Source organism: Salarias fasciatus, chromosome 2 (assembly GCF_902148845.1).
Source record: "Salarias fasciatus chromosome 2, fSalaFa1.1, whole genome shotgun sequence".
Lineage (NCBI taxonomy): Eukaryota > Metazoa > Chordata > Actinopteri > Blenniiformes > Blenniidae > Salarias > Salarias fasciatus.
Window position 1 is genome coordinate 33,575,874 of NC_043746.1, and position 13,444 is coordinate 33,589,317.

The following is a 13,444-nucleotide window of genomic DNA, read 5'->3' on the forward strand; positions in this document are numbered from 1 at the left end:
TTCCACGGCTTCTAACGCTTCTACCGCTTTGCCGCTTCTACCGCTTCTACTGTTCTAACCCTGCATTCAATGTGTTCACTGCTTCTAGTGTTCTCGCTGATTTCAGTTTTTACTGCTTTCAGTGCGTTCACTGTGTTCACTGCTTTCACTGCTGCCACTGCATATTAATCATTAAAGAGCCCGACTAACTCATGATACCATCTTGTGGTAATAGGTGGTACTGCACGTGAAGCCGGGCTCAGTAGGAACAACAGGGAGGATCAAAGAGACTGACTCATCGTCTCTATGTCTCTGTTGAGAGTGAAACGTCTTCACAATGACAGCTGTTGTCGCAGGGCGAATCCTGAAGCTCCTCATTAGTCCGATCATCTGGACTGAGGCCCGGACCATGATGTGTCTGCTAGGAGCTCTGAACTGGCTGGCTCTTCTGAGTGGCTCCATCCCTGAAGACACTGGAGAACATGGACGTGAGGCTTCACTGTCCCTGAGTCATGGATGGAAGGCTGTCTTTTACCAGCAGACTCTAATGAGGTGGGAGTGAATCCGACGCCACAGTTTGACCAAACATAAACTAGTATTTTTACTTTCTCAGCACATCAACATTAAAAAATCTCAGAGCTGGAGACCACTGAAACCCTGACGTCTCCGGGGGGAAAACTGTATTTGATCTATTCTTTTGAAAAATTCATCACTAAAAACTTAATCAGAATATTTTTATTGTGATTTTTTTTTATGTTTGCTTTAAGTCCTCAGAAAGTAAACCATTTCTGATTATTGTTAAAAACCATTTCAAAGCAGCGTTTTCTCAGTTTAAACACTCATTGGCCGGGCATGAGGGGGCGGGGCTTGAGTCAGTTCTGCTCATGCTCAGTAGAGGAACAGCCAGAACAGGGTTTTCCTCCAGAGTGCCAGGAGTCCCAGTCCAGGTTCTCCTGGTCCTGGTCCATATTGTCCTGTCCTGGTCCTAGTCCTAGTCCTGGTCTTGGTAGTTTTAGAGTTGACAGTCTCTGTAATAACAGTCGTCCTTGTTGGTGTGTGGTGACGGAAATGACGACAATAAGATAAACGGCGTTATTGTTTCCAGTCGCAGGTAATAATTAACACTTCCATCATGAGAACGAAACGACCTGCAGCATGGAGAGTCCACGGCATTCAGAGCTCAAGGCGGCAGCATGGCCACGGCTTCAACGTCCACATGGAGTGTATCGGTGTATTTTGGTGGAAAAGGTTTGAACACATGTTGAGTATATTTCATAACAAGTTTTGAGCTCTTGTAAAAGCCACATTTGTAGCTGTGTAACATGATTTCTTTTCTCTTCACAAATAAAACACCAAACTTACTCATTCACGAATCCTTCATACAGGTGTTCAAATCCCATTTTACAAGTCACAGACTGAAAAACTTACTGACTCACATTTTTTCTGCCATTGCTGCAGTAAATTTGGTGAAAAAAAACCCTTTTGGGCTCCTGAATCAATGTGTTTGTCTATAAACAAACTGAGACCACCACTATAGACACACTGAGACCACCTCTCTCACACACACACACACACACACACACACACACACACACACACACACGCGCTGACCTGGCAGCAGGCGGACCCTCCAGTAGATGCGCAGACACTGCTCCTCCCGGCGGAAGCCGCGGTGACACTTGCAGGCCAGCAGGGCGGGGTGCTTGCTGAGCAGGGCGTCCCTCCTCTCCAGGCACTCGGACGCCGCCTGCTCGCCCAGCGGGGCGGCCGCCGCCTCGGCCGCGCACAGCTCCAGGCCGCGGTACAGCGCCTCGCACTGGGAGTCGGTGGAGCAGTCGCGGTGGGCCTCCACGCAGTCGGCGGGGGCCGGAGGGAAGGGGAAGATGGAGGCGGATGGACACACCCCTGAGAGGACGACATGGAGGACAGGACGGCAGAATGAAACCATCACCAGCTGGCCAGGTCTGAGAAACCAGCTGGTGGATTTTAACCAGTTACAAACCGAATCTGGTAACTTTTCTCTCAGTTTCATCCAAACCAGTCATAGCAAAAAGAATCCAGAAATAACTGGTTCATTTCCAGTTTGAAGTCATTTTGATTCCTTTTAAAAGCAGGCGACGTCTACAGTCAAGGCCGGAGGTCAGATTTTATTTCATCTCACATTTTATGTTCGGTAACAGTCTATATTTTGGGATAAGCTCAATAAATCAGTCCAACAAGCTGTTCTTATTTCTGACTGCCTTCAGATTCTCCCAAGCAGCCTGCAGCAGAACTCTGATTATCGATGGCTGATCAGACTGTAATGTCAGCCCCCAACACGTTCCCGGATCCTTATCTTTCCATTGTTTCAGTACACACTGCTCTCTCTGAGTTTAAACGGCTTTAAATAAAACAAGAAAAAGAAAAAATACCACTGGACTAGTTTGAATTTAAAATTCTACACCTTCTTATTTCATTATTTCACCTTAAATCTCAAAATATTTACAAACAAGAGGTGTAAATCTGTGAAAGCCTGGAAAGAGGAGCCGGGCTGTCTCTCTGAGCAGTGCCTCGTCCCGGAGCTCTCATTGATTCTGGGTTTTGTCGCTGTGCACTGATTGAAGGCTCTCTTGTTTCCTGTGTGAGAACGCTGTTGAGCTGCGGTTCTCTCTGAATGAAACCAGGGTGAGGGTTGTGGTGAACACATTAACCCTGATCCTCTGACTGGGCTTTGTCCTGCCGGAGGGCAGTCATGAACACCTGCAGGTCAGAGACTGATCCACACTGGGGGGTATCATCAGGCCCCGCTCCAGGACTCATCCATTCCCAACAATCAACAGGAGAAATGTATTTCCAATATTACCATATTTTCAGAATTAAATGTGATGTGAGTGTGATAAAGCAGGGGAGACCGGTCGATACATGAAGAGCCACTCGGTGAATTCCCATTTTAAGGAGGCAGGTTAATCTGTTCAACTGTTCAGACCCCAGGCAGCTCACAGTGCTTCACAAGGCCAGTGAAATACAGGAAATCACAATAAAATCACAGCAATGAAACAAACACGATATTAAGAAAATAAAAGCACATTTAAAACACCGAAGGCAGTTCAAACTGGAGAACATATAGATAAGAATTAAAAAAGAAGCTGAGGAAGTTTGTTTCAAAGTGAGGAGCATAAAAACTAGCAGCTGCTTGGCTTTGTTTGGTTCTGGCTCTGGTTCTGGCTCTGGTTCTGGCTCTGGTTCTGGTTCTGGCAGTAGACCTGTCCCAGATCACCTGAGACCTCTAAAGAGCCATTTTGCAATCATGTGGATTATTACTGATGGATTCCAACAATGAATTAGGAGGGTTTCCCTTCCCTGACTGGATGTTCCTCTGCTGCACGATCAATGAATCTGAAAGCGGAACGCTGACCAGAGCACATCCTAGACCTAGAGGACGTCCCAGAGGACATCCCAGAGGAAGTCCCAGAGGAAGTTTCAGAGGAAGTCCCAGAGGAAGTTTCAGAGGAAGTCCCAGAGGAAGTCTCAGAGGAAGTCCCAGAGGAAGTTTCAGAGGAAGTCTCAGAGGAAGTCTCAGAGGAAGTCTCAGAGGAAGTCTCAGAGGAAGTTTCAGAGGAAGTCCCAGAGGAAGTCTCAGAGGAAGTTTCAGAGGAAGTCTCAGAGGAAGTCTCAGAGGAAGTCTCAGAGGAAGTCTCAGAGGAAGTAGCACTATTTCCTGTGTTAACTGATTTGTAAAACATCACAGAAGGAAACAGAGCAGAATGTGAGCTAATAGAAAATGGATTTCACTTAAAACCACTGATTTATCAGCTCATAAATCTTCATTCACCCACTGACAGCCGCCATGCCAGGAGCTCACACGTCCATTGACAGCAGTTCAGTGTCTTGCTCAAAAACACCAGACAGATAACTGAACCTGCAACCTTCCGACTGCGAGACGACATACAGCTACTTTAACCATCAGCCTTCCACAGAGCCAGAGCAGACGTCCCTGGAGTTTAACTCCAGCTTCTCCACAGATGATATCAGCAGCATCCCTCCAGCCCCCCGTGGGCGGCTCTCCTCACTGGGGGGCCGGTGGTCCAAACCCAGCCGGACTCAGGACCCTCACAACATCCTGGCAGCCTCACCGTTTCAACACGAGGCAGAAATCGAACCGCCTGACTCCCTCAGCGATGGTCGTCTGCGGCCGGATGTTCAAACGCCGTCCCTGTCACGTCAGGTTGCCGTTAGAGCAGTGAGCATATCGACTGTGAGCCGTCCAGAGGCCAGTGCAGGGAATGGAAGAGACTGCTGAGATCCGGCCTTTAATGGAGGAGCTGAAGCTTCTCTGACCGAACACTTGACACCTGGGAGGGCGTGACACTGGCCTGGACTTCTCCACATGCCTGGAACAAATACTGTCATTGTACAGAGAACTACTGTGAAGAACGTTCTGCTCCAAAGTCTTTATTTCCAGACATGTTGAGGTTTGAAAATTATTCACAGTTTAGTAAAAGAAAAAAAAAAAAGTGCTGTTTAAATATATATTCCAACAGTTAAACCTTCAACTATTAACAGAGAAGTTTTTCAAAGTTTGTGCTGAGTTCATGTGGAACAGAGGAGCTTTGGTGAACACTGTCAGAAAGAAGGTCCATAAATCGCCTCTGTTTGAGTCCAACGCTCGCTCTGGGCGGCCATCATCTACATGATGGAGGAATTATTACATTCTGACTTAAAACCAGAATAAACCAGCCACTTTATTCAGAATTAAGTTTAATTAAGTAAAGTAATTTTCCTTCAAGATAAAATCTTTAGACAGCAGTAAAGGGTTAAATAAAACTCATGTAGAAGTGGAAGCTCAGCCCCCTCATGTTTACATGCGAGCAAATATCATTCAGTCTGAGTTTTCTGTGCTATGATACCTTGATGATTGCCCAGATGGTTGTTTCATGTGATGAAATAACAACAATTCCACTTTTATGAACTTTTCTCCACATCTTAATGTGATGGGAAGGAACCAGCCATCAGTACCTCAAACTGTGGTGGACTCTCAGAAAGCAGCAGCTCCAGGACGCTGCAGACTTTATGGAAGTGGCTGTGTAGCTCAATGTTGTAACATCCTTACACTAATACTCTGTAAATGTGCTCACATAAAAAAGTCCATAAAAAGTCCCCATTCCGCGGTGTGTTTCAGAGGGCCTGGACGGGAGCGCTGCCTCGGCAGATTGACTGCGAACATCATGGTGTTTTATCGGAATGACTGTGCTGCCGGCGACTTCCCTCGTTTGAACCTTTACAGCTTCTTCAGAGGGAAGCATTGCCGTGCGACTGGTCCGTTCAGTCTCACTGCGCCTCGACGTCTCCACCCAGAGAGCGACTTCATTATGTCAAAATTCCGCCGCAGTTAGAGCCAACGCACAGAGACGAGGAGGAAGTACAACTGAAGAACACTTCAGCACAACATGAGAGTCACCTCCTGACTGAGGGTTTATTTAGAGTGGTTTTAAAAATTCAAGTGTTTTAATGAACAACTTTATAGGTTGATCCAGAGACAATCAGCAATGGCTTCTGAAATGTCCACCATGGTTTGACTTCTTCCACCTATATAAGCTCTGAGACCACCTCTACAGACTCTGAGACCACCTCTACAGACTCTGAGACCACCTCTATAGACTCTGAGACCACCTCTACAGACTCTGAGACCACCTCTAAAGTTCAAGTGAGTTCTAAAGAGTTCAGGTGAGTTCTTTTTCATCCCTACTGCTCTGAAGTACTGAATGTTCCCTTCGTGCATGCACAGTTTGAGTATGCTGTGGCGTCTCTGGCTGAGGGATTTGTTCTTAGCCTCCTGACAGATGTAAGGTTGCTGAATCTCTTCTCTTTGAGACAGCAGCCTTGCTCTCCTCCTCCAGCAGAGGAGACGCCGCTCATGTGCCCATCATTTAGCTTATTGATACCATCCTGGCTGTTTAGCAGCACGACTAGTGTTTGCTTAGCCATTGCTTGTGAAGCCATGTTGTGCTGTTTCCCCCGGCTTCCTGGGCCCCACTGTAGCCGTTAACCTCGTGACCACAACCATCTCCTGGCTTATTGGTACCAAGCCCGACCGTTAGCGACACAGTTTGTGATAGCTCTAGCCTTTGTTGGTAAAGATTGTGTTGTGCACTTCTCGAGTTTGTTGAAGCCAACTGCGACTGTTAGCTGCACGGCTCCTGTTAGCTTAGCCGCTGTTGATGACGGCTGATGGACGCTCCCTTCTTCCGGCTTATTGATGCCAAACCTGTGTGTTGGTGACACGGTTAGCGATACTTTGTGACCAGTGAAGGCTGCGGTGGCGCCGGCGCTCCCGGCACGTGGCGTCTCTGGCGAAAGGGCAAGAGGAAGAGCCGCCATGCAGCTGTTTGCTCTCCTGAGCGTAGCTCCACCTAGACCTTATGGGTCCTGTGGTCTTACGTCTGCCGAGTAGGCAGCAAATGCTTCCCTCCTTCAGCTTATCGCACCGACAAGGGAACATTCAGTGCTTGTAGCAACCGGCTTCTGGCAGTCATCCAGATTCATAGAACCGTAGTTACATTTGTAACTATGGTTTTAAAGAGTCCAGGTGAGTTTTCATGTCGAGCTGCTCCAGGCTTTAAACTTAAGTGACTGTGTTCACAGCTATTCTACAGATATCCGGAGCAGAAAAGAGCATGGTGATGAGTAACTCTGCCCCTGTGGCAGATCAACAGCAGTCACGTTGACATGTAGTTAATCTGGATGATTTCAAATCTGAAGCATCTCTTCCTCTGTTAGAGCCTGTCAGACACAAGCCTCACATTGGCTGCATGTATAAGCAATGAAATGATCAAAAACTGTACAAAACGAGGGAATTTGTCTATATTTTTGGAGTGCTATCACTCCACAGTTGTATCTTTCCCCCTTGAGTTGCCAATAGCAGATGGTGAGGCTGCTTTTATTTGATGTTATGTTCACATATCACTTATTGACTAAGAAAGCAAAGCCTTCAAAAGGAAAAACAATGTGCCGTTCCAATGGTTTGCTCTATACTGAATTCATTTCATGCATCAGAACAACAGTAAGCGACAGCATCATACCCCAAAACTACCAGAAGCTCTCAAAACTTTTCCTTTGTGCAAAATAAAAAGTTCATATATAATCTTTACACAGCGAAATACCTACAAATTCAGTTTTCTTTTAGTGCTAAAGCTGTTTAAGACTTTTTACAAGTCAGTATAAAAGACAATATATTAAATATTAAATCACCAAATGCACAAAAAATATGACCAAATTAATTGAATCAAATTCCCACTGAAATCCTAAGAAAGCCATTCAGACTGAGTTTTCTTCTTGTATGCAGCTCACTACTAGTGTCCTAAAATGCAGAAATGTTTCATCATTGTCAATAAATCAGAAAGATTAACTGAAAAGAAAAAAGGAAATTGACCACTGGTCGTTACTTGCACCCTCCGGGGCTAATTCAGTCCCACCTGTACAGTGTGGTCACAGTGATGGAGTTAGAAACACACTGCCTCTGCAGCTTTGCAATGTGTTGATACACAAACTCAAAGAATGGCTTCTATGTAGATGCTCGTTCTTTAGCAACGGTCAGCTCACTGCATGGTTCATTTTAGTGTTTCTTCTACAACTCCAGAAACGGTGGCCCCCCCAGTGGAGGAACCCAGAACAGCAGGTACTTCAGTCTTTTACTGGTAAGCCACTGCGCTGAGTTCGTGGCAGGCTGTGATACGTGGTGGCCTGCCCATTGGTCCTGGACCTCAGGTTGAGAACCATGGACTCCTGTAACTGTCTGAAAGCCACGGAGCTTCCTCCGTTACATTCCCTCCAGGTTGAAGATGACGTGATGAAGATGTGTGCATTAGCAGCTCCTCAGGTGGAGCCTCTGGTCACTGAGACCTGAAATCAGTCGACTTTTGAAGGTTCGAGACTCGACTCGGACTCGGAAGGTAAAGACTGGGACTGGACATGACTTGAGACACGATGACTTGAATTGTTGAGTGCTGTTGATGTCATGTTTTCAGTTTTGTGATAAATATAAATTCAACATCAAATATCATCCAATGTGAGCACAGCCTGAGGACGGTGTTGGCAGTGGTGGGGCAAGGGTCCCTGGGGGCTCCAAGCAAGAAATTCATCGGGCCCCCACCCCATCCGTGCACACCGAAAAAAATAGTTTTTTGCACACAATTTGCACCTAGCGGGGGCCCTATGAGCCGGGCCCCAGGCAAATGCCTGGTTTGCCTGTTGGCAAGCCCCGCCTCTGCGTGTTGGTTCAATTGGATTAATACCCCACAGCCAATCAGAGGAGAGCAGCTTTAGTCCATCAAGGGAGAGAGAAATTAGCAACAGCTTGTTTTGAAAATGTCAGCACATCCACAATATCTGAAAAGGAGCATCCCTATAGGATAGAATCCCTGACGTAAACACAGAGGACAGCTTTAGATGAGGCCCACAGGATCACCTCAACAGCTGGAACTCTCCTCAAGCCTCCACGGAGCGAGCAGCAGTCCATCTTCTGCCTTGGTTTCCCATCAGACGTCGGCTTGTGTGCAAGCAGCCTCCGTCCATCGGATTGCAGCAATCAGGCTTTTTACCAAATCACCTTCATTGTCAGAGTTGTCCAAGAGACGGCGGCTCGGAGCGCTTTACCTGAACCGTGGTGAGGCTGGGAGCAGCAGCAGCAGCAGGGCATCGCCATGAAGTCCTGACCCTCTCTTATCCCAGTGGGTTGAGCTGCAGCTGGGAGGAGAGCCACTCCACCACCCTGAGGAACACAGCAGCCGTCTACAGAGCACAATCGGCCCTGTGACCTCTGACCTTTCACTCCTCTGTTGGCATTTTGGTTCAGGTGGTGGTTCTGACCTTTGCTGGAGCAAACAGCAGATCTGCACATGCTCAGTAGAAAGACATCCAATGTCATGAGTCCCAGTCCAGACTCTCCTGGTCCTGGTCCCGGTCCAGACTCTCCTGGTCCTGGTCCCGGTCCAGACTCTCCTGGTCCTGGTCCCGGTCCAGACTCTCCTGGTCCTGGTCCCGGTCCAGACTCTCCTGGTCCTGGTCCCAGTCCAGACTCTCCTGGGCCTGGTCCCTGTCCAGATTCTCCTGGTCCTGGTCCCAGTCCAGACTCTCCTGGGCCTGGTCCCTGTCCAGATTCTCCTGGTCCTGGTCCTTATCCCAGTCTACTCTCTCCTGGTCCTGGTCCTGGTCCTTGGCCTGGTTCCAATCCAGATTCTCCTGGACTTTGTAGTTTAGAGTTGACAGTCACAGTACTAACAATCCACTCCATCATTTTTAAGCGTTTCCATGGAAGACGACATTGTTTCCAAAATGTTGCCCTGTAACTTTGGAACTTCTTGAGAAATGAAACTCAAAAATTATGTTTTTTTTCCTTTCCTTGAGCCATCTCCATGTTGAAAGGGGTCTTAGTTCATTTCTGAATTCTGAGTTTTGGATTTTTTTTCCATCAAAAACTCTCTTCAAGAAATATTTTTAAAATCAATGAAGGTTTTATTGATGCGTGTTACTGATTTAAAGTATCTCTGTTAATGTTGCTTCCATTTCTTAAGCTTTCAGATCTCTGGACAACCTCAAATTTACTTCACTTTCCCATTTTGCCACAACATTGGAAGACTTCACTTCACAGCCCGGGAATGACCCCTGCCACCCTGCCTCTGAGTGGCCCGTCAGCCCTCATGCTCCCAGTAAACATCATCAACCAATCACATCAGTGATGCAGCCAGCACGAGCCATCGGAGGCAGAGTGGGACGGTCACGTCTTCATCGGCCGTCACGGGGGATTAGGACGTGACTGTACCGATCGCCTCTCCACCTCTTCCACCCCAGCTGTGTGCTGCGGCTCAGACTGTCTAAAGCATGTTGAATGTTGTTAACTTGACATCTGTGTTATTTATTTTTCATTTATTTAGCCAGGAAATTCCCATTGAGATTAAAAACCTCTTTTTCAAGGAAGTCCTGAGGGAAGTTAAAGTACACAATCTAATACTCCAAAACGTAGTAATCCTACACCTCATGAATTCCACTTTACTGCTGTTTTGTGTCTGCAAACCAGCATTTCACTGTAATGACAATAAACTGGTCTGTAATCTAATAATCTCAGAAAAAATACATTGTATTATACATGCATCGCAGATAACATGCATCAAGTGCATTTTTACATCTTTTTCCAGGAAGAGATCATTATTACGTTGATGTTTTTCTCTTTTTGTGCATACATGTTTAAAGGTAAATGGTAACTTAACGGTTTCTTCTGTCGGTGGACGTGACTCCCCAATGGACGGGGACAGTTTCCAGAACCATTTCAGGAGGAATACTCTCACCTATGAATGTCTTCATACCAGTAACAGTGGAGTCACGGGACGCCAAACTCAGCTCACGTGAGTGAGAAGTAAGAAAAACCTTCATCTTTTCCCAGAAAACATCGTGTTAGAGCACTTCATGAGCCGCCGTTGGTCTGGATCACGGTTCAGATCAATGAATTCAACGTCTGCAAATGATAATTAAAGGAACTGCTCTAAATTCTTCTAAGACTTTTGACTGTGTCACACCGTGCTCATCTGACTTCATTTCAATCATTATCCCATGTTGGCGCTCCGGCGCAGTTCAGAAAACACGGATTCTGCTGGTTCCTGTCAGTTCCTGTCGGTTCCTGTCGGGTTCTGTCAGTTCCTACCGGTTCCTAGCGGTCCTGTCAGTTGGTACTCCTTCCTGCCGGTTAGTGCCGGTCCCTGCTGTGTGTAAAGCGTTCATCTGGACGCTGCTGCAGAGGCTCGGCCTCCTTCAGACAAACCGGCCTGATGACTGAAGCGGCGCTCGGCTCCGACGGCGCGTCAGGCGGCGGCAGACTGAGCCTGCCGAGGCGCTCCTGTTCAAGGATTCTCTGTGAGGCTGTGTGGTCCACATCAGTGGGCCAGGCGGCCCGCCAGCTGTCAGAGACCAGCCACACAGGCTGCTTCCACTCATCCAACTTTCAATGGGCGGCTCTGCGGCGCCGCCGTCCGCCGGCTCGGCCTCTCTTCTCTCTCCTCTGTGGAGCCGGCTACAGAAGACGCTCTTCACTGCGGATATTCACAGCTGGCAGGCACTGATGATGTTCTGAGCCACTTTCCATTCATGTCTTATTTCCAGGCAGAGTTGGGATTGCGTGAAACCAACAACCTTCTCCAAGAGGAGCTGCTGTTTGTCTGTAGTGCGGCTGCTTCGATTTGCAAAGGAGAGGCTCCCCTGGTAAAATCCAATCGCTGCCGCGCACGAGGGAAGAGCAGAGAAGCTGTCTGAGGACAGCAGAAATGTCATACGGGGAGGAGAAATAGGGGAACGGATAGATAGATGGAAAAAGGGAGAGGTGGGAGCGGCGGAGAGGGCGAGCGAGGTAGAGGCAGAGTGAGAGAGCGAGCGGGCCAATGTGGACCTTGATGGGTTGGACACGCGCACAGTATGAAGCACAATCAGCATGCACCGCCGAAAATGATGTTCTTAGAATCACACAAAGACACACACCCACACCCACACCCACACACCACACACACACCACACCACATGCTGTCACAGGGAAAGACAACACAGAGACGCGTGCACGCATGGCCGCGCTCAGAAGGACCCTTTAATGTGTGTGTCCTGCTGGGAGGGAGACTGGGAGGCACAGAACCCATCATTATTACCACAACACAATACTGCACAGCCGCGGGGGGGGGGGGGCAAAGCAATCTGTCCACGACACACACACACACACACACACACACACACACACACTCCTCCAGTGTCAGAATGAAGTGGCTGAGAGAGCATAAACAGCTTAACATTCAGTGCCGGATCAGTAGACAGTATGTAAATTGAATACTGAGCGTGCTGATGAAAGACTAACCACATACATAAAACATTGCAGGTTGAACAAACAGCCTTTGTGGAGCCGCGCTTCCCCCGACGCCCCCGCAACGCACTCTGTCCACACGCCGGCCTCCATCAGTGGACTGGGGGCGCCTCCGCCCTGCACCTCCACTTCCTGCTGCTGGAGCGGTGAAACACCCGGAGCTCCCCAGGGTCACGGAGCTGCTCTGGTTAATCTACGCTACGATTTCATAACTTGCAGCAACGTCGGAGGCTGAAAAGCTTTTATAATAGTCAGTCTTTTTTCAGATTTTGGAAAAGCTTACCTAAGTAGCTCTGACAATAAGTCAAAGGAAACTATTAAAACAGTATTCCAGTCCTCTGAATCTGCTCTGCCCTCACTCGCCTGCTGTGGAGACTCAGAGGCGTCCACAACAGAAAAGGGTGAAACCGGCATTCACCTCAAACCAGGAGCTGTGAGCGGGAGCACTGAGAGGGACCGTCCCCCCAGGACAGCAGCTGAAGTGTCCTGTTCAGCCTCAGGCTGCATTACAAATGCAGTCCAGGTGTCAGTTCGTTCTCTTTTCTGATGCTCCAGACTGAAGAGGAGTAAAACGCATTTCCACAGCTCAGTCCCAAATCTCACCGCTATACTTTGGGACCAAAATAAGAAAACAGATGGCGAGCTGGCTGCTTCCAACACATATGCAAAATGAAACTCTCACACGTCCGTCAGTCTGCGCAGTGCTGGATTAGACAGTCCGAGCTCCGGAGCCCATCTTCCTGAGGCTCAGCAGCAGCAGCAGAGGCTCTGGAACCCGACACGTCTGGCCATCGGTCCGTCAGCTTCCACACTCCAAACTGAAACACGCTTCATATGGAGGGCTGCTCATGTCTGCTGCACACCAACTTCAGTCCAGGCTTCAGTCAAGACTTCAGTCCAGACTTCAGTCAAGACTTCAGTCAAGACTTCAGTCCAGACTTCAGACCAGGTTTCAGTCCAGACTTCAGTCCAGGTTTCAGTCCAGACTTCAGTCCAGGCTTCAGACCAGGTTTCAGTCCAGGCTTAAGACCAGGCTTCAGTCAAGACTTCAGTCAAGACTTCAGTCCAGGCTTCAGACCAGGTTTCAGTCCAGACTTCAGTCCAGGCTTCAGTCCAGGCTTCAGTCCAGACTTCAGTCCAGGCTTCAGTCCAGGCTTAAGACCAGGCTTCAGTCAAGACTTCAGTCCAGACTTCAGTCCAGGCTTCAGTGAAGACTTCAGTCCAGACTTCAGTCCAGACTTCAGTCCAGGCTTCAGACCAGACTTCAGTCCAGGCTTCAGTCCAGACTTCAGTCCAGGCTTCAGACCAGGCTTCAGTCAAGACTTCAGACCAGGTTTCAGTCCAGGCTTCAGTATAATAAAGTGAGAAGAAAGTCGCTTCACATTCACGTCTCTGGTTTACAGCTCCAAGCCTTCAGAGAATTCTGAAAACAAATCCAAAGGTGGGACTTGTTGAAAACACTCCAAGCCCATCTCTGTGAAAATAGTCCTGGTCCTGGTCCCAGTCCAGATTCTTCTGGTCCTGGTCCTGGTCCCAGTCCAGATTCTTCTGGTCCTGGTCCTGGTTCCAGTCCAGATTCTCCTGGACTTGGTAGCT

General features: G+C 48.2%; 1 protein-coding gene across 1 annotated transcript in view; it reads right to left on the bottom strand.

Annotated features, from left to right (window-relative positions):
- The window catches only part of LOC115404045 (GDNF family receptor alpha-4-like), a 53,080-nt gene that overhangs the window by 17,307 nt on the left and 22,329 nt on the right, over window positions 1-13,444 (bottom strand). The window contains exon 2 of the mRNA XM_030113186.1: window positions 1,591-1,884. Within this exon, the coding sequence (XP_029969046.1) occupies window positions 1,591-1,884 (294 nt within the window). The remainder of the gene's footprint in view (window positions 1-1,590; window positions 1,885-13,444) is intronic.